The 20233-nt window shown below is 32.6% G+C and overlaps 1 protein-coding gene across 2 annotated transcripts; it reads right to left on the reverse strand.

Annotated features, from left to right (window-relative positions):
- Positions 1 to 8473: 8473 nt before the first annotated feature.
- LOC133309133 (subtilisin-like protease SBT5.3) lies at positions 8474 to 19052 on the reverse strand. 2 transcript variants are annotated; one of them, XM_061509869.1, is made up of 11 exons: positions 18926 to 19035; positions 18722 to 18831; positions 18511 to 18608; positions 18237 to 18401; positions 17192 to 17300; positions 11543 to 12077; positions 10883 to 10977; positions 10505 to 10750; positions 10127 to 10241; positions 9649 to 9862; positions 8474 to 9297 (listed from the first exon to the last, which is right to left on the reverse strand). In XM_061509869.1, the coding sequence occupies exons 1-11, from the start codon at positions 19010 to 19012 to the stop codon at positions 8762 to 8764; spliced, it is 2310 nt and encodes a 769-aa protein (XP_061365853.1). In that variant the 5' UTR covers positions 19013 to 19035; the 3' UTR covers positions 8474 to 8761. The 2 variants fall into 2 exon arrangements, with proteins under 2 accessions (XP_061365853.1, XP_061365854.1); XM_061509870.1 differs by lacking the exon at positions 18722 to 18831 and having other exon boundaries at positions 18926 to 19052.
- Between the last annotated feature and the right edge of the window lie 1181 nt (positions 19053 to 20233).

A 20233-nucleotide genomic window follows, 5' to 3' on the forward strand; every position in this document is an offset into this window, starting at 1 on the left:
TTCTTCTTGTTTCTGTATAATTTTTATCTATGGGAATACAAATCTATCTTCCTTTTTCTACGTAAAAAATCATCTCATTTACGATTAAAATCTTTTAGCGTTCTTTTGAGCGAATCTATTTCTATGCAAAAATGAAACATCTTATAGAAGTATTTTCTAACTTTTCGGGAATTCTCCTCCAAATCACTCATATGGCTATCGAAATCATAAGCATTAGCATGTAGGTTCCAGATCCAAGTAGTAGTATTAGGCCCCTTAGCTATTGTTCTTGAGAAATGATCGGGTTTTCCCGTTCCTCTGTTAAACTAGGAATTTTGTCCAGGTTTCAATGGAATTTCATTAATAATTTCGATTATTAAATTATTAATGAAACTCCATTTCTATAAATAATAGAGTGAGGCCAGAAATAGAGTTGGAATGGGGACAACAATATCATAGAATATACTTAAGCTAAAACTTTAATATTGTACTACGATTCAAAATGTAGTTTGAAATCATTGTATTACTAAATTCTTACTTTACTATAATAAATCTTAAATGAATTCGAACAAAAAGCTGAAAGATTTCACTAATTGCATTGATTTATCCAAAAGATTTCACTTCAATTGGAATTTGGTTATTCACCATGTACGAGGATCCCCGCTAAGCATCCATGGCTTAATGGTTAAAGTGCCAAACTCATAATTGGCGAATTCATAGGTCAATTCCTACTGGATGCACGCCATCTAATTTTTGTTCAAGAATAAAATCTTATTGTTTTCAATCCCTTAGGGGTACCTTCACGAATAAATGTAGGATAGATATTTGAATGTTCACTCGGATTAGCGAGGGGTATGCTAGATAGACACTATCGAATAACATCCTTTGATAAGAGATATGAACAAGAGGTTTCGAAAAAACTAGTATTTTCTTAATTATATGAAGCTAGTAAACAAACATCGAATCCATGGATATTTGAGCCCGAATATCTGGGAAAAAGTAGAATATTTGATAGATAAGAAAAATCCTGACCTTTACATAATTTTCCGTTTTTCCATTGAGAAATCTGAATCCTATTATTAGATTTGAATTCACCATGATCAATACCTAGATTGTTTATATAAAATTGGTCTTGAAATATATCTGCTACAGAATGAATACGTTTATTTTTTAAATGATTCATGTCGTCCAATGTACCCATTCCAAATTTCATTCCAACCAAATGATCCACAGTTGTCAATATATCTCATGGTAACAAAAATGTATTGTTCTGGTGTATATCAAGATTCAACCTTCGAATCTCTTTAGAAAAAAAAATCTTTTGTCTTATGGTAGGTAGCCTGCTCTAGTTCCCTTATGAAACTTTCGTTATTAGGTTAGCCATACACTTCACATGTTTCTAGTGATTCACATGGAATTATCAAATTATACAAGTCTTGGATAAGAATCTACAATGCACTAGAACACCCTTGTTGATGATCCTTTACTCCGACAACATCTAGGGTTCTTCGAACAATGTGATAACACTGGGTAAATCCTTAACCCTTGTCCTTCTTACTAGGACTACAGAATGTTCTTGTAAATTATGGCCAATACTGGGTATATGTAACTTAATAATTTTTTTTCTATTCAAATCCAAGAGAAAACGAAAAGATAAAAGAGGTAATCTAATATTATAATATATAATATATAGGATGGGTAACAAAAGTTAGTATTTAGCTCGATCCATGATCCGAAATGAAACTATGGTATGGTATAGAAAACAAAAGACACCAATCGTAAAGATAGATAGTATTTAATTTTTTTGAGTATAAGTAAAGTATTCATGGGGAAATATATAGAAAGTTGATTTCTTTTGTAATCATAACTAAATCTTCTATTTTTTATTTTTTTTATAATAGAGATTGAAGCAAAATAGCTATAAAGTGATGATTCTTTTAGTTTACTAGAAACATCGACATATTTTTGCTTGATGGATTTTTTTTTTTGTAATACAAAGAGGAAAGAAAAAAAACTAGATTAAAACTAAGTGAGGAAAAACTACTCCCTTAGATCTTGAAGAAATCTTTCATTACAACCTGCATGAGGAGAGGTGAAAATCTGAAAATCCCAGTTTGATGTGTATGCATGCGTAGCTAACCAGTCAGCTACCATATTCGCTTCTCTGTATGTATGAGACATATAAACATGCCAGTTCCTTCTCAGAAGATCTTTAATACGCATAATCAGCCCATGTAATGGATGCATCTCTGTATTTTCTTTGGAGAATAATTGTATAGAAACTGTTGAATCCCCTTCAAACCATACCTTCTTGTACCCACACTCCCAAGCTATCTGTAGACCCAGAAAAGAACCCTAAATCTCAGCAGCAACCGAACTACAGCAGCCCAAATTTTATGAAAATCCTATTAGCCAACCTCCACTACAATCTATTACCCCTCTGCAACCTGACTGGAGACCTCCTTGAGCACAAAATCCATCTGTGTTAATCTTTATCCATCCTTCCATGGGAAACTGCCAACTAATAAATCTTTCAATTCTGGAAGATTGCAACTAGAGACCTCCTCTTTGTAGAATCAACTGTGCATTAGAATAATTATCTCTAAAATGAAAAGTTGTACGAAGGATAGTTACTGGATGTGTTTCCATTTGCTCAAAGACCCATTGATTTTGGGCTTTCCAAATTAACCAACAAACAATGCCAAAAAGGATGGGCCAATTACCCACCTCTTTTCCCATGTTAAAAGTTGAAAGATTATGCTGTAATCATTCCCCTAAATCTTGAGCAAAGAATCATTGCCTTTTTCGTCGAGGAATCAGGTGGCAGCAAACCTCTCGCGCCCTATCACAATTCCTCACCGTATGGATACTATCTTCATGTGCAGTATTGCAACGAGGGCATATATTATGATCTGAGATATGACGATGCATGCGTCGGTCATTGGTCAAAATATTTTCTCCTAAAAGCAGCCAGAGAAACGTCTTAGCTCCTGGAGGCCCATGCCAACCCTAAATTTTGTCCCAAGAACAGACTCTCGAGTTTTGGTCATGCCTCTACTGAACTTGATCTGGAGAACCACTGATTGAGTAATAAGCTGAACGAACCGTGTATCTACCATCAGCTGTTAAAGTCCATATCACATGGTCACTATTACCTAGTGGAAAGGGAGGAAGAATATTTAACTTCAGGTGCTAGAAGGTGTTCAAATCTCGGCCAATTCCATGAACCTTCCTTCGTAACATATTGTAATGTTGACCACTCGATCTCTTAATCTGGAACAACCTGCAAAACAAAATTAATTAGTGGTTCAAAATTTGGTACCCATTTATCCTTCCAGAAGAAAGTGCTATCTCCTGCACCAATGATAATACGTGATGCATTCCCCACAATATGCCAAGTGCTACAAATACCCCTCCAGAGGGGAGAAGCATTTCTTGGAGCTTCAATATCTGGAATAGACCTTGTGGGACTTTGTATTTGTTTCTTAGCAGTCTAACCCATAGGGAATCTGGTTGCGTTATCAGACCATGCCCTAACTTCATCATGAAAGCTTTATTAAACTCTCTCATTTTTCTAAGTCAAAGACCTACATCTGCCTTCGGTTGACACACTCTCCCAAGCTATCAAAGCTAGCTTCCGTTGGTCAGGTTTGGCTCCCTATCTAGCTCTAGATCGTTGAAACCAAGTGAGTTCTTCCCTTGCCAAAATGAGATTGAGCTTCTTCTGCAGCCACTCCAGATAGTTATTCGGAGATTGCTCTAATCTATTGTCTATTCCTCGCAACCTCACAAAAAGCTCCTTCTTTCTTTTATGATTTTCTTGGAAAGTTGCACGATGCCAATCAGAAACACGATTTCTGAAAATATTGTTCATATCCTCCCATTTCCTATTTATTTCCCACAATCTTTAACAATCAAATTAAAATTACCACTAGTCAACCATGCTGCCATAAACCGAAAAAGGCGTGGATTCTCCAAATTTCTCTGCATCGGGCCATCCTATAAAAGCAAAGGACGGTGATCAGAGCCATAGAAATTGAGGTGGTTTAGTCTACGATTCGGAAAACCAATATTCCACTCTTCATTTGATAACACCCTATCTAGCCTTTCCTTTAAGACTTCTCTCTGTTAGGTGAATCTTGGACCAGTTGCACCAATATCTAAGAGTCTACAATATTCCAAACACTCATTGAAATCTCTAATACTCCTCCAATTCGAGGAACTTCCACCTTCTTTTTCATCCCAACTAAGATAAGCATTAAAATCTCCCATCACCATCCAAGGACCTATACTATCCTCCTTAATAAGTTGTAAATCTGACCAAAGAACCCTTCGCTCCAAAAGCCTTGGACTTGCATAGACAAACGTTGCCAGCTCCTCCTTACTACTTTTTTTCCAGAACAGACTGGCGTGTATATACTGATGGTGATTCTTTAGAATGTTGATTTGGATAGTATCATCATTCCAAAGCAACCAAATACCACCTGAATAACCAACAAAATCTGTATAGAAATAATTATTGAAACCAAGATTTCTTATATTACGATAAGCTTTCAACCCACTAGAATGGGTTCAAGAAGAACAATAATATCAACTCTATGTCTTTGAACAATATCTTTTATTAAGGGGATGAAGCCTTTCTTGCCCACTCCACTGCAGTTCTAGTAGCAAATAAACATAAATAAATCATCTTCATACAAAAGAAGGGAACACACGTTCCACTCAATTCAAACTCGTATAAACACGAGTAGCTCCTAGAGCTTCTAAGCTCTCATATTCTCCTTCTCCTTTATGAACTTGATCATACCATTTCATAAGTTGTAAAGCATCTACAGGTTTCTCCCTGTTTCCATCATCATATCCTTCTTTTTCTTTTGGATGTGGGTTCGGTGGTTTCCCTTTGCTTTGTTTATTCTGCTCATTAGGTTTTTAATTTTTTTCTAAACTGCTTTGTGTGATTTTTGCAATATAGATCCACCAACATTCTTCTTAGGTGCTATTTCTTTTAACCGCAAGGCTTTAGATGAAAGCTTATCTCCGCCAAAAGACTTCTTTTCATTGGGTGAGGCCTTATTTCTAGGCCCAAATCTATTTTCTAACTCCTGATATGACCCATTAACTCCCTCCTCCTGGGACCCATCCTTTAATAGGGAGATGTCTTTGTCAATTTCAGTAAACCCCTCATTTGGTGTTTCTTCAACTATGATGCTACCTATCCTCGTGGAATCCCTTTTGTCCATCTCCATCCATAATTGGACCATCCTTAACATTATTCTCTCCTTGTATATTTTGCATATTTGGTGCAGAATTGGCACCATCAACATTAACGCTTATGACATGCCCAATCGTTAATTTGTTGGTTTCATTTCCTGCATTCAATATCTTTGAAATTCTTGGACCCATCTTTGGTCGTCTGCCCCTGGTTTAGTCCTCATCTAATCTGACCGTTACATCAGGTTCTTTTTGTGAATTGTCAATGTGCATCACTACACGCTCCTTGTCGTTACTACCATCTTTAAAATCCTGCGCAATCACCGCAAATCTTGAGCGCATTACATTTTTGCTCATTACCTTTCTAATTGTTTCATTAACTGGTTTGCTTCCCGCATTAATTCCATTTGAATTCCCTGTAACTGCTTTTGGTCGTCTTCCACGAGATGGCCGTTGCACCAGCACCCACCCTCCGAAGGGTTCCTCTATAGCTGTTGTTTTTCCATCTTCCGGTAAAACTTTCTTCAGAATGGATTTCCTTTCCTCTGGTTGTACTGCTTTCTCAACAATCTCTTCACAAGGAGAGTTCAGAGGACAACTATCTTTTCTATGCCCGTACTTTCCACATTTAAAGAAAATGAGATGACGACCCTCATACCCAACATGAAAAGTCCGATTTGCAATTTTGAATTTAGATAAGAAACCCATTCTCTCAAATAGAAATAGAGAACAAAGTAACTAGAAAAAAGGATTGTTAGAACAGTCATCTTTTTCTATAGGGATCATCTAAAAAGCAAGGTGTTTTAACTATATCGAACTTTTGATATTCCTTTTTATTTCTCGCCAAACAAATGGCATCTTCTTCTGGAAATCCTAGCTATTCTTAGCATGATATTAGGGAATCTCATTGATATTACCCAAACAAGCATGAAACGTATGCTTGCATATCCGTCCTTTGGATATGTCATTATTGAAATAATTGTCGGAGACTCAAATGGTGGTTATGCAAACATGATAACTTATATGTTGTTTTATATCTCCATGAATCTAGGAACTTTTGCTTGCATTGTATCATTTAGTCTACGTAACGGAACGGATAACATTCGAGATTATGCAGGATTATACACGAAGAAAAAATTATCTTATATATATATACATGTGTGTGTAGGGAAATAATTATCTCATGTTGCATGCAACAGAGACAAAGTAGTGGGGTTCACTATTTTTTTTTAAATAGTGGACCCCACTATCTTGTCTCTGTTGCATGAGATAATTATAGATAAATAATTCCCATATGTATAACGCTTAATTTTTCTCATGTTGCATGAGACAAATTATCTCATACAACTCATAAAAAAATGGGTGGGACCCACTAAGAAGAAGAAAGAGAAATGAAAAAAATGAGTCCCGCCAATTTTTTGTGTGTGGCATGAGACAATTTGTCTAATACAACATGAGAAACACATTTCTCATATGTATATATATATATATATATATATATATATATATATATGTATGTTCGCTTTTTCTATAGTCAATGTAGATAACTTATCTACATTGAACCCAAAACGACGTCGTTTTGAGACAGAAATCACGTTATTTTTGTAATTATAATTTATTTCAGGGTTATAATAGTCATTTTCATCGTATTTTTTTAATTTTTCGACCCAAAACGATGTCGTTTTGGGAGCGAATGTAGATAATTTATCTACGTTCACTGTAGGAACATTAAAGCATATATACATATGAGCTTATCGTTTTCAAGCTACTTGAGATAATTTTATCTCCGGCTACTAAATCATAACCGTATAAAAATGAATCAATGGTGATAAAGGAAGAGAGAGAAAAAAAGAATCATAACCATTCAAAGGTGAATCAATTAATATAAGAAAATAAATAAATAAAATGACGTAGTTTTGGGGTGGCCGGAGATAAACTTATCTCAAGCTGCTTGAGAAATATTTTTCCCTATATATATATATATATATATGGATTCATTTAATCTCATGTCGCATGAGAAAAGATCTCTCATATTGTAGATACACATGTGGTGGGGCCCACCATTTACAAAAAAAGAAAAAAGAGTGTTACGATTTTCGATGGGTCTATAGGAGATAAACTACTCTTATGCAAGATAAGAGTAGTTTTTCCCTATATACATATATATGTATATATATGGGTTTGTCGGATGAACAGTGACTATACCTAACGTTTGGTGCAATCCACTATGTACGCCGGAGGTACATAATTATAATAGGACTCACAGAATATTCAGTCACTAAATATTCATTAAATCGTATATTTGTGTGTGTGTGGATATATATATATATATATATATATATATATATATATATATATATATAGGTAGGATCCTTTGACTCCAGTGTCAAATTTGAAATTTGACACCTTATCTGAGAGCCATTAGATAAAAAAAATCAACGACTCTGATTTGTAAACATGTGGCACCATTGATCTTTTTTGATCTAATGGCTCTCAAATGAGTCATTAGATCAAAAAAGATCAACGGCTCTGATTTGTAAGCATGTGACACCATTGATCTTTTTTGATCTAAGGGCTCTCAGAACCGGTGTCAAATTTCAAATTTGACACCGGTGTCAAATGATCCTACCTCATATATATATATATATATATATATATATATATATATATATATATATATATATATAATATATAGGGCTTATCATTTCTCAATTTGATTGAGATAATTTTATCTTCGGCCACTAAATCATAACCGTACAAAGATGGATTAATGGTGATAAAGGAAAAGAGAGAAAGGAAATCATAACTATTCAAAGGTGATTCAATAAATATAAGAAAATAAATAAACAAAACGACGTACTTTGGCCGAAGATAAATATATCTCAACCAACTTGAGAAATATTTTTCTCACACACACACACACATATATATATATACATGAGGAAGGTTACACTTATCATCAATTACGTTTACTATTTTTTACTACTAAATCTTAACCGTTGATTTCCGTCAATTTGATGATTATAATTTATTGGAAATTAATAATTAATTAATAAATATCATCCAATAAATTATAACTATCAGATTGGTGAAAATAAACAATTAATATTTGATGATAAAAAATGATAAACTTAATTGGTGGTATGTATAATATTCCTCTATATATTGAAAACGTTACAAGATGGTTACAGGATGGGACAAAATATAGCATTGATCATTTAACACGCTTCCAAGCGTGGGGTTGCACAAGTTCAAGTGCAAGACCCTGGAACATGTACCCAATTCAAGATTCACAGAGACAAAATTACAAATAAAGAAACTTGTGACATTTTGTCACTAAGAGGAAGAACATGTTAGGTTTTATTTCTCCTTGGAATCAAATTAGAAGTATACTGAGTAAAATATATGCCGAAAGAAAGGCATCTAAGTTTTTTTTGGTATTCTTTTTATCTCATGCAATCATTATTATCAATCGGTGTAACATAAAACTCCAAGAAGCTATCCGATACTATTTTGAATCAGCTTCTAATGATTAGAAAAGTAAATTAGCTGAATCATGTTCAATTTCTAGCTAGAGGGTCTTCACCACAATTGGACTCCTAACATAATGCTTGCCATCTGACCATATCAGCTTTCCAAACACATAGTTATTTGATGCTTTTCCTTTATTAACCTTCAAGGTTACTTCAAATCTCTTTTCTTCACCAACTTTTTTGAACTTCAAGATGTTTGGCTCCACAGAAATGGTGATTCCACTTGGGTTTTGAACATGAGCAATGTATGTTGCAGGAGAACCAACATTTTTTAATGTCCTTTTTACTTTGACTGACCCAGATAGATTTGGGACTGTGATTGAAGGATAGTTTAGGTTGAGGAGACTAAAGTTCTTGTGGCATGGATAAGGACTATCTGAAAACACTGATATTAGTGTTGCATTGTAACCTAAAGCACATAAGAAGTTTAGGTAATCATCAATTGTTGTGTCATAAACTAGGCCAGGATCCATTGCTCTATTTGGTTGAACATGTCCTGCCCCATAACTAAATGGTGTTGCTTGGCCATTAGTAGCATTCAGCAGGGTCTCTGACTCATTATCTAGTGTTGTAGCTGAAAGTAAAAGAGGACAATTACCAACTTTCCATGTGCATAAATATAGAAGAACATAAACAAAGGTATGTGTGTGTGATTAAAGTTGCAAAACTTACTAACTACTAGAAATCTTGAATTCAAGTCATATGAATGGAGAAAATGATATTGGGAGAATTGTCCCTAATATGAGTCGGATGGTGCTCGAACCGGATTAAGGCACAGTGAATAGATTAAGCAACAGTCCATCACAATAAATGAGTTAGACACCACATCTTAACCTAACGCCTTAAGGCATTTCTAACCTATGTGACACTTAATTACTCATCACTCCTACTTGAATTTCTAACGGAAAGTGGAAGAAATTCTAACCTGTGGTCATGATTGCTGATTTAATAGCAGCAGGACTCCACGAAGGATATAGAGTTTTCAAAAGGCCCACAATTCCTGAAATATGAGGGCATGACATTGATGTGCCTGAGATTGAGTTAAATGGAATCCTACGCTTGTCGAAATATTGATTAGTTGGCCCTTCAGCTTCTGTGTAGGCCGCTATAACTGACACTCCTGGGGCAGTGATATCAGGCTAAAAAATGAAACAAGAGTTGTTACATCACCAACACATGACAACAAATTACAAGGCAAAGTATAGTAATGAGAGGAATGGATCATTTCATATTATAATTTACATGACTTTGTCATGTAAAATTTTTGTATGATCTCTCTTTGTAGACATTAAATAATTGGGATTCAATTAAAATTTACGAAGAGAAAGATAGGTACAAAACTTGTACACGTCAAAATCACTTAAAATTTTAACAACAGAGGATCTATTTCCGAGTAATGATACCTTTAGGATCTCTGGTACAATAGTATTTGGTCCTTTTGATGAAAACGCTGCCATGAAGGGGGCTGGCTTAGTATGCAATAGTGTCTTTGGATGTGTAATATAAGCCATAGGGTACCTAGCAATGAACTCCAAGCAGTCAAGTTGAAAGACAAATGAATATCCTTTTGGGATCTACATATTACAGAAAAATATGTGGCAATGATCAGAAACAGAAACTAGAGTTGTTTCCCTACTTACTTGACCTGAAATTGTGAGTTTAATAGTAATCCTCCATATATTGTGATTGAATATATAGTATAGTGCAAAATCCCAAAGTAGCTATAGCAAAGAAGCATGATACTACTAATAGTTACAAGACTACAATGCTAGATATCTTACTTAGTTGAGTTGATGTACTTATAGAGAGCAACACCATCAGTGAAATTGATCTGAGAAGCTGGAAGGACATGAGGATCAGCTAAAATTTCATTCCCATTGGTCACATCATTGGCAAGAACCATTCCTGCAGCACCAGCTAGCAAAGCTTGCTCTCCTTTGTCCACTCTTGCATTTATCCCTCTGAGGCATACTACAATCTTTCCCTTCACCTTTTTGGGATCCAGAGTTCCATTCTGGCACAGCACACTGCTTATTGCATTAGATTACAATGGCTTCACATGAATTTTCATTTACCATATATAGTACTATGTTTATTTTAAATGTAAGTGCTGATTCAACAAAAGTGACTATAATGAGATTCAATTGTTTGATACTCACGCATCTTGAGCTGTTGCACTGGCCAATTTAGCATCTGTAGCTTTAATAATTGGGTAGGACTTGTGTGCCAATCTTGCAGCTGACAAGCTTTCTCCCTTCAAATGAAGCAAACAAGATTATTTTGAGTCAGCCTATATTCTTGTAGAAATTCTTAGGTAAACGGGGTATGACACTGATTTTACTTAAACTATAAAATCTAATTTTTTTTAATGCTAATCTTTTTAAATGTGTAGACAGTGAAAAAGAAAATGTTGTTATATGAGGTGTGGGAATGGATACTCTCATCTCAGCACAACCCTATATGATATGATTTCAATTATTCTTAGACAAATCAATGGTGACATCTTATCCTAGTATTCTTTTTTTTTTTTTGGCTTTCACCCTCCATTTGACCCGTCTATGAATTAATCCGGAGTTTAGGGAAAGTTAGGAATTAAGATTTTATGTCTCTCTCCAAAATGGCATTGGTGGAGATCGAACCGAGGTTCTTTCTCATCCATTCAACTTCATTGCACCAACTGAGCTACCATTGCTGAATGTCTTTTGTTATAGTTAATTTGTCTATGAACAACACAGATTATTTATATAAGGTCACATAACATGAGATATTCATTCCCACGTAACTTGTTTGCGTTAATTATGTCTGAGAAAGAGACAAACCTTCAAGCTTATCTTGTTACCAAGGACAACATAACTAGGGAACTCTCTATCCATTGTGCTGGCACCAACTGTGATATACCATGGAGCAAGATTCGCTGCAGAAGCATCAGCAGGTCCACTATTGCCAACAGAACAAACCACAACAATGCCATGCTTAGCAGCATGGAAGGATCCAATGGCAATACTATCTTTAAAAAGGGTAGAGGAAGAGCCACCCAATGACACAGACAAAACATCAACACCATCATGGATGGCCATATCAAAACCTGCTAGTATATCAGCTTCAAAGCATTCATCAACACCAATAGGGGGCCAGCAAACCTTATAAGATGCCACCCTGGCTTTAGGGGACCCACCCTTTGCTGTTCCATTTCCTTGACCAAAGACACTGACCCCACTTACCATGTTACCACCAGCAGTTGATAGAGTGTGGGATCCATGCCCATCGTTGTCACGCGGTGAGTCAAATGAAGAGTTGAGTGGGCCAGCAATAGAAGCATAGCCCTTGTTGAAATACCTTGCCCCAATTAGCTTCCTGCATTCGCCATACAAATTAGTATTATGGGACCGGAATTATGTCATTTTGTTTATTTATTTTTTATAGTAATTAATTTATTTTTGAATGGTTATGATTTCTTTTTTCTCTCTCTTCCTTTATCGCTATTGATTTATCTTTATATGTTTATGATTTAGTAGCCGGAGATAAAGTTATCTCAAGCAAGTTGAGAAATGATAAGCCCATATAAGAAAAAAATATTTCTCAAGCTGCCTGAGATATATTTATCTCTGCTTACCCCAAAATTACGTCGTTTTGTTTATTTATTTCGTTGATTCATATTTGTATGGTTATGATTTTATAGTCGGAGATAAAGTTATCTCAAGCAGCTTGAGAAATGATAAGCCCTATATATATATGGTAAAATCATTTCTACAGCCTCTTTACCTACAACAACGACAGGTGTATGATTATGATTCCCCACGTTTAATGCTTTCATCCTTTGTATAGTTATGATTCCCCGCATTTAATGCTTTCAAATATATATATGACAAGTAAATGTTGTTATCTCAAGGAATCAGAAATGGGGAAAATGAACCGCTTCCTCAAATAAATAAATATATATATATATAGGAGTTTACAGCTGTACATGCAGCAATCAAATACTTGCCATATATATATATTTGAAAGCATTAAATACGGAGAATCATAATCATACAAAGGATGAAAGCATCAAACGTGGGGAATCATAACCATACACCTGTCGTTGCTGTATGTAAAGCGACTGTAGAAATGATTTTACCATCTATATATATATAGGATTCTTTGAAAACGGTATCAAACTTTAAAATTTGACATCAAATCCTAACCAATGATTTCTGTCAATCAACTGTTAGGATTTAGTGTCAAATTTCAAAGTTTGAAACCGGTGTAAAAGGATCCTGACCCATATATATATATATATATATATATATATATATATATATATATATATATATATATATATATATATATATGGAGAGAGATCATTTTCTCTGAGCATTATATATTATGTGTGTAGGGCTCGTATTATTTCTCTCTCGTTTTTTCACATTGCCCTACATGAACCCCACAAATTTTTATTTATGTATAGAAGATAAATTATTCCTGATGTTTTTAAAGAAATAAAGTTATCTTGTATAATTCTAAAATAATATTATTTTGGAATTTGAAGAAAAGTATACAGAATATTTTAAAAAAATTACCTCTTTCTTGTAATCTGTTTTTTTTTTAAATTCCCTATATTTTTTTTAAATCTCAAAATGATATATATTTAAATTTAAAAAATAATTTTATCTCTAAGAGAAATACCAAATTCATATATTATATATTACTTTACGAAATGAGTTTTATTATGATAGTTTCAAAATCAAATTCTCTTGTAATATAATAACAAGTAATTACATAACAATTTTAAAAGTTTTTGGCTAATCTATTTTAATTTATTATGCGTAATAAAATTATCTCAAAGTGTAATTAATAATTCTCTTAATAAAATTAAGATGAAAAATACTATTAATATAAACTATCTTGGAAGTAATTACTCTTGACTATAAAATGTGACATTTTTTTCCCGGTAAATATAGAATGTGACATTACTTTGAGAGAATAATTAAGTACACTATTAATATCATAGAAAATACTAATCTCTTTGCTTTTAAATATGATATGAATTTACCATTAATAAAATTGTAACAAAAAAGAAAGAGTGCATTTTTCTTCATATTATAAAAAAAAAAGTCACTTAATATATTAAAATATATTAAAAATACGTATTATTTCTATTTTTTTGAACTGTATCAGACAATTGAATATTTCTACAAATAAATAAAATAAAATCAAGTGATATAATTTTAAAATTTTAGAAATTAGTCCTTCTATCATACTTTATAAAAATAAAAATATATTTGATACTATTTATTTTATAATTGAATATCTTTCTATCAAAAGTTCTATTTGAGATATTTTGATTATAATGTTAAAGTAAAATAAGCTAACCCACAAATTGGAAAATTAATTAATTATAGGGTGCATCTTTAAGATTGTATAAGCTAAACTAACTACTTAATCTATATATTAAGTCAAAAGGTAATCTACAAAAGTTGACCTTAAGAAAAGCAAGATACTATAATTCTTTTTACACTTCAACTATCATCATCGCCTGTTGGGTGCAACAGATTATAATTTGAAACATCAAAATTTGACTATTACATCAAAAAGTAATGGTTATAGATCTTAAATTCAAAGCAACTCATGGAATTCATGTGTACGTTAATTAGTAATTAATACATTAAAATTAACCATGCTTATTTTTCTATTTTTTATTTATTGAAACAACAACAGGGAAAACCTGTCTCTACTAATATTCATTTAGTAAAACTGTAATTTTATTTTTATTTTTTTTTTGATAACAAAAACTGTAATATTAGTTATAATCATTCTTGACCACATGCTGCCAATACCGTTAATAAGGATGCACTTAAAGATTAGCCTTGACCTTATAACTATTATATATATTTTTTGACAAAAATTACAATATTTAGTAATCCTATTATGTATGACCCTCTCTCTTGAAGATGACCTTTTCCAATATTTATGGTGGTAGTCAATATCAAATGCCTTCAAGTTAAGGAAAATAAGGGTGTGTTTGAATTCTGTTTTTAAAAATAATTTTTTAATTTTCAAAACAAAAAAGATATGTTTGATAAGGTCTCTTTAATAAAAATAGTTTAAAAATTATAACTATTTTTTAGTTTTTAGAATAAAATTTAAAGAACATATCTAAGTTGTCTTTATTATGTATTTTGACTTTTAACTTTCAAAACAAAAAAAAAATCACAAAAACATATGTTTCACTAACATTAATTTTGCAAAAGAACATAAAACACAATCAAAGATATGCTTTTCAAGACTAAATGCATAACCACTTTGACCCTCACCTTTATCAACTTTTCAAAATATTTTTACTACTTATATAAGTAAATGTCGGATAAAAAAGTACATCGTTACATAAAAGTAGTGTGTTAATTTTTAATTATGTTATTTATTAAAAATAACATATAAATTTTAATTTATTATTTAAAAAATGATTTTTATTTTTTATTTTTTTAATATTAATTTTTAAATCTATTTTAACTAATTATACTTTATAGTTTATAATTTAAAAAAATTAACCGAATTTAAAAAAAATGACTCATGTAATGTATTAGATAATAACTAGTTTAAATTTCTGAAACCATTTTAATTTTAAGTATTTTTAGCTATTGTTGCTTTTATTCAAACAAATTGAACCTCAATCTGACTGTTTCCTTGGAGAAATGTGATAAACTAATATCATCCGCTTTGAAGCTCTGTCTTGGAGAAAAGTCTGAATTAAAAATTGTTTATATATGCTACAAAACTTATAATTTTCATTATTTAAAAAAATATATATTTATGATCTCTTGTCGTAAGAGGTTGAAATGGAAAAAGGGTTATAAATATAATCTCTTCCTAAAAAATATTATGTTCAAAGTATTCATAATAAAAACAGCTACCGTTTTCGTTTTCTTTAATTTTTTTTTTTCCCGAATTAGCCATCCCATCCCACAATTTCTGATATACAAGATTCACTCAGCATAAAGTCGACAGCTACTTGCACAGGCTTTTGGAAAATTCTGGAGTTTTGGATAAGATGGATAAGATTCTACCCATACCTCCCAAATCTTAGATTCTACCTCATAGTTAACGAGGATAAAAGCGTCCCCTTGTTTCGCAGTAAGAATACGTGGCATTTTTCTTTGAATAAAGTCCTCTATGAATCTCTAATAAAAAAACATGCTCCTCCCCTTATATAAAAAAGTTAATTTTTGGTTCCTTTAAAATTTTAATTATTAAAAAATATGATCTCTCAGAAATTTAATGAAAGTTTAATTTAGTCCCTAAAAAAGAACTAATATGATATTTTTTTTGTAAGGGATGAAAGTAAAGATCATATTTTTTTGTTTGGGACCCAAAAAGTGTTTTACTCTTTTTCTTTCATTTATATCATTATTAGTGTGGAAACCACAAAAAATAATATGAAAAAGAAAGATAGAGGTAACAATGTTGTTTTCAAAGGAATGAAGTTAATATAATAACTATTGGGAAACCACAACTCATTGTACTGTAGAATTGTAGCAATTGAATCAGCAAAACAAAAAAAATGATTAATGAATTTGTGCCCGCAACTTATTGTATTGTACAGAAATCAATCAACATTTTTATTCTCTTTCTCAACCATGGAGGTCTCCACTCTCATTCGCATCATTTAACAATTAAGAAGTCCCTTATTCAAAATTTTTCCTTTTTATTTATTGAATTTTCTTCATTTTATCGATAATTGGAATTATGGGGATAAGACTGCACCTTTTTGCTATCTTTGCCTTAAACCTAGTTTAGGTGTTTAGAATTACTGGTTTTACAATAAAATGAATTATGGAGAAATAAGAGGAGAGAGAAAGGGTGTGAGAGACACCGAAGATAAAGAAAGAGGAAAAATAATTTATTTTATTCCGCAAATCTCTACCTTGGTTGAGATTATATTCTAACGATATTAAAAAGGTAGGCAAAGGTAGATAAAATAAAAGTTGGTAGAATAATCTATCTCGGAAACTAATAGGATAATGATGAATATTATATGAGAAAAGTGTTTATCCTTTAAAATGACACAACTTATATCATTTCACTCTCACAAAGAGGTGAGACCCACACCTTTTTTTTTTGTCAACGCTCTTTTCTCGTGTATCTTTTTCTTTCTCTCTCTTAAAATGACATAATTTTACATCCTTTAAAATGACACACATTTTTTCCATATTATAAATATGGGACCAAGTACCATATTTTAATTTAAAGAAGGGTCCGTGCCATCAAGCTCAGCTTTGGCAAGAATTAAATAATTGGTTAAGAAAATTTTATTAACCTTAACTAAATGATTTATTTGCTTAAAGAATATTAAAAAATTATTTTTTATTTTATTCTTTAATCAGTATATTCCTGTGTTACCCTTTGACAAATTTGTTTGAAAAACTAAGAGAAAACAACACTTGCCAAAAAAAAGAAGAGTGATTACAGTAATACATGGAAAAAGATGGTACCTGTTGCAGTGAAAACCAGGATCAGTTCCGTTATCACAGATTCCTCTCCACTTTGATGGAATTGGTCCCAACCCTTCATCACTAAAGCTCTTGGATTCAGGCCAAACTCCTACAGTAATGGGGTGTGAGAAAAAAAGTGAGTAGTGTGGACAAAGTAAGATGACCACTAAGAAGCACATTGTAAACGGAGATTCTACGTATTTCAATCTCATCCAATTTCGGCTTAAAAGAGACCTAGATGGTCCTGTTTTAGTTCCCATTGCCCACCCACTTTTCACGGCTACAACTAGGGAGCATTTTGAATATATGCTGATGTATGCACATAACAATTTTCTTATTAATCGGTGACCTTATTATGTCTTCCATGGCTAACCCCACTTTGGCACCCTCACAGCCCCACCTAACATAGAATAAGCTAACCCTTTGTTGTTTTATTCGCATCATAATGAAAATTGTTAAGGTTGTCATAACATATAGAGTTTTGTTACAAGTAGGATTTATGAAAATCTTACATGTGAGTTGTGACAACATATTCATAAACTAAATTTTATAATGTTATACATATTTATAATTTTAAGTTTTTTTGAATTATTTATAAGATGCTAATTGATTGTTTATATTACCTTTTTCAATGGTGGACTGTTGTTGTAAAAAACTTGAAAGCGGGCTACCCCATTATGTATCAACAAACCTTATTCTATTCACTTTATTGGAACCACAAAAAGGTTTTGCAATTTGTTTAAGATCATACATGAACAATTCGCACGTTGGGTGTGGAAAAGAATTGGTCATTATAACCCAATGACGGCCAGATTCAAATAAGTAATACACTAATTTTATGGGATCAACCTTTTTGAAAAGATGAAGCTCTAGAAACTCGTTATTTGATGGAGAATATAGATAATAAGATAACTTCGTTCAACTTCTGCATGTGTATCTCAGTCAACGATAATAATAATAATCAAACCATTATTAGAAGGCGTTTGCTGACATCTTTGAAATAAAAATGATCAAAGTTTGAAACAGACAAAAAAAGGAAACTCACCTGTATCGAGGTTTCCTATAATCACACCTTCACCAAATCTAGCTTTTCTCCAGATTGAGCTAGATGGGATCACCCCATTATTGTCTAGCCCCATGAATTCCCATGACCGAGTTGTGTGTAGTTTTCTCCCACTGTTCACGAACACTGACAACACTTTGGGATGCTCTACAAGCAGTTTTGACAAAAGGGTAGGTACCTATGAGAAAAAGAAAAAGGAAGGAGCAGAGAAAACAGAGGGACTAAACTAGCAGAGGAGAAGGTTCTGAGTTCTAACTTGCTATCTCAGCTGCAACTTCTTCCTCTAAAGTTGCAGCAAAACCATTGATATGCCTTGTGTAGGAGTAAAAGATGGAATCTTTGGCTGTATTAGAACTACACATGGAAGGAAACTCAAGCATTTCAATTAGTAAAAAAATGTTATAGTTTGATAATATGTGACTTTTGGGATTATATCAGAAACAAGATTTTTGTACTTTTCCTCATACCTTCCCAAGAAAGATCCTAGAAACTCATAATGTGACTGTGTCACGAGATTGAAATCAATTGAAGACAATTCTGGGTCATGTGAATGTGCTCCTAAGTACACAACATATGACTACAAGCACAACAGAAAAAAAGTGCATAGATTAGATGTGTTTTCCAGCACCAGAAGGAATAGTGGTTTGTTTTAGCTTTTTCCAATGCCTCACCTTTTTCACTGCAAAGCTAGGTCTGTGGAGTAGAGAGAGAAGAAGAATTTGGAGGAGAAAGAAAAGGGCAGGACTTGGTAACTTCATTGATTTGTTGCTTCTATGGGAAATCCTCCTTCTCTTTTGCTTTGTTTTTTAATGTAACAGAAACAAAAACCTTTGGTTTTATAAAAGGGGAAAACGAGATAACCCCATCCTTATAAAAACTTAAGGCAAAGAGTCAACGTCGCAGCTAATAGTCGCAAGATATAATATTAACATGATAGCTTTGTGCGTAAACTCTGATTGGACCCCCTAAGGAAAATTCATTTTTGGACTATTCAGTTTTTGTGATTGATTAAAGTAGACGAAGACAACACATGAAAGCTAATAAGAATTAGGAACAAGTATTTTTAGCTTTGTTAGCATAATTATTATATTCACTGAAATTAATATGCCGTTAGTGTAGTTATTTTAACTAGTATTATTGTATCTCGGACACGCTTCCAACACGGACACGCTCTGACATGTTCGGACACGTGTCTGACACGTGGTCAATTCTCTGACACGGTCCGACACATTTTTTGACACGCAATCAATTTTTTTGGACACGTGGTCAACGCTCGGACACGTTTTTTTTAATCTTAATTTTATTTTATTAACCAAAAATAAAAAAAGTTATTTATAAATCAATTTTTTTTGTTATGAAATTTGACATGAAAAATTAACAAGGTATGAAAAATTATTTTTGTTTATATTTATGTTATGAAATTTGAATATTTGATTGGTTATATAACTTATTGTGGACTGATATATCTATTAAATATAAATTATATTATATATATTAAAAATATTATTTAATATCAAAACGTGTCACAACGTGTCAAAATATGCCATTTTTTAGAATTAACGTGTTGTGTCGTGTCTCGTGTCTATGCTTCAACGGCGGACCTGCTCATGTACAGGTGACTGCAAATGCAGACATAAAACACGTAAGAGATGGTTAGAAGGTGAATGAATATATAGAGAAGAAATGAGACAATGGAGAGAGAAATAATATGAGTGAGTGCCTGTGCCAAGTGCTATCCTTTCTATGAATGGGAAATTTTTAGGGTGCATATTTTCTTATGTTGTAAGATAGTAGGAGAGAAAAAAAGTAGAGATAAGTTAAATGTGGGTCCTACATTTTAAATTAAAAAAGAAAAGAAAAATTAATTGGCACGGAAAACGAATTTGTGTAGGAAAAAGTTCTTATCTCATGTAGATGGAGATAATGATTTCCCAAATTTTTATTATACACGGGGCCCATCAAAATTTTCATACTCCTTT

This window comes from Gastrolobium bilobum, unplaced genomic scaffold (genome assembly GCF_033153095.1).
Source record: "Gastrolobium bilobum isolate Gb01-03AN ecotype WA unplaced genomic scaffold, APGP_CSIRO_Gbil_v1 utg9015, whole genome shotgun sequence".
Taxonomy (NCBI): domain Eukaryota; kingdom Viridiplantae; phylum Streptophyta; class Magnoliopsida; order Fabales; family Fabaceae; genus Gastrolobium; species Gastrolobium bilobum.

What these genes read in the sequence shown, in the direction of transcription:
- LOC133309133 (XM_061509869.1), bottom strand. Translation starts at nt 19,012, where the DNA reads ATGAAGTTACCAAGTCCTGCCCTTTTCTTTCTCCTCCAAATTCTTCTT. An exon ending in CTAGGATCTTTCTTGGGAAG is followed by an intron (nt 18,609 to 18,721) that starts GTATGAGGAAAA and finishes TTCCATGTGTAG; the next exon opens with TTCTAATACAGCCAAAGATT. An exon ending in TTGTACCAGAGATCCTAAAG is followed by an intron (nt 9,863 to 10,126) that starts GTATCATTACTC and finishes TTCATTTTTTAG; the next exon opens with CCTGATATCACTGCCCCAGG.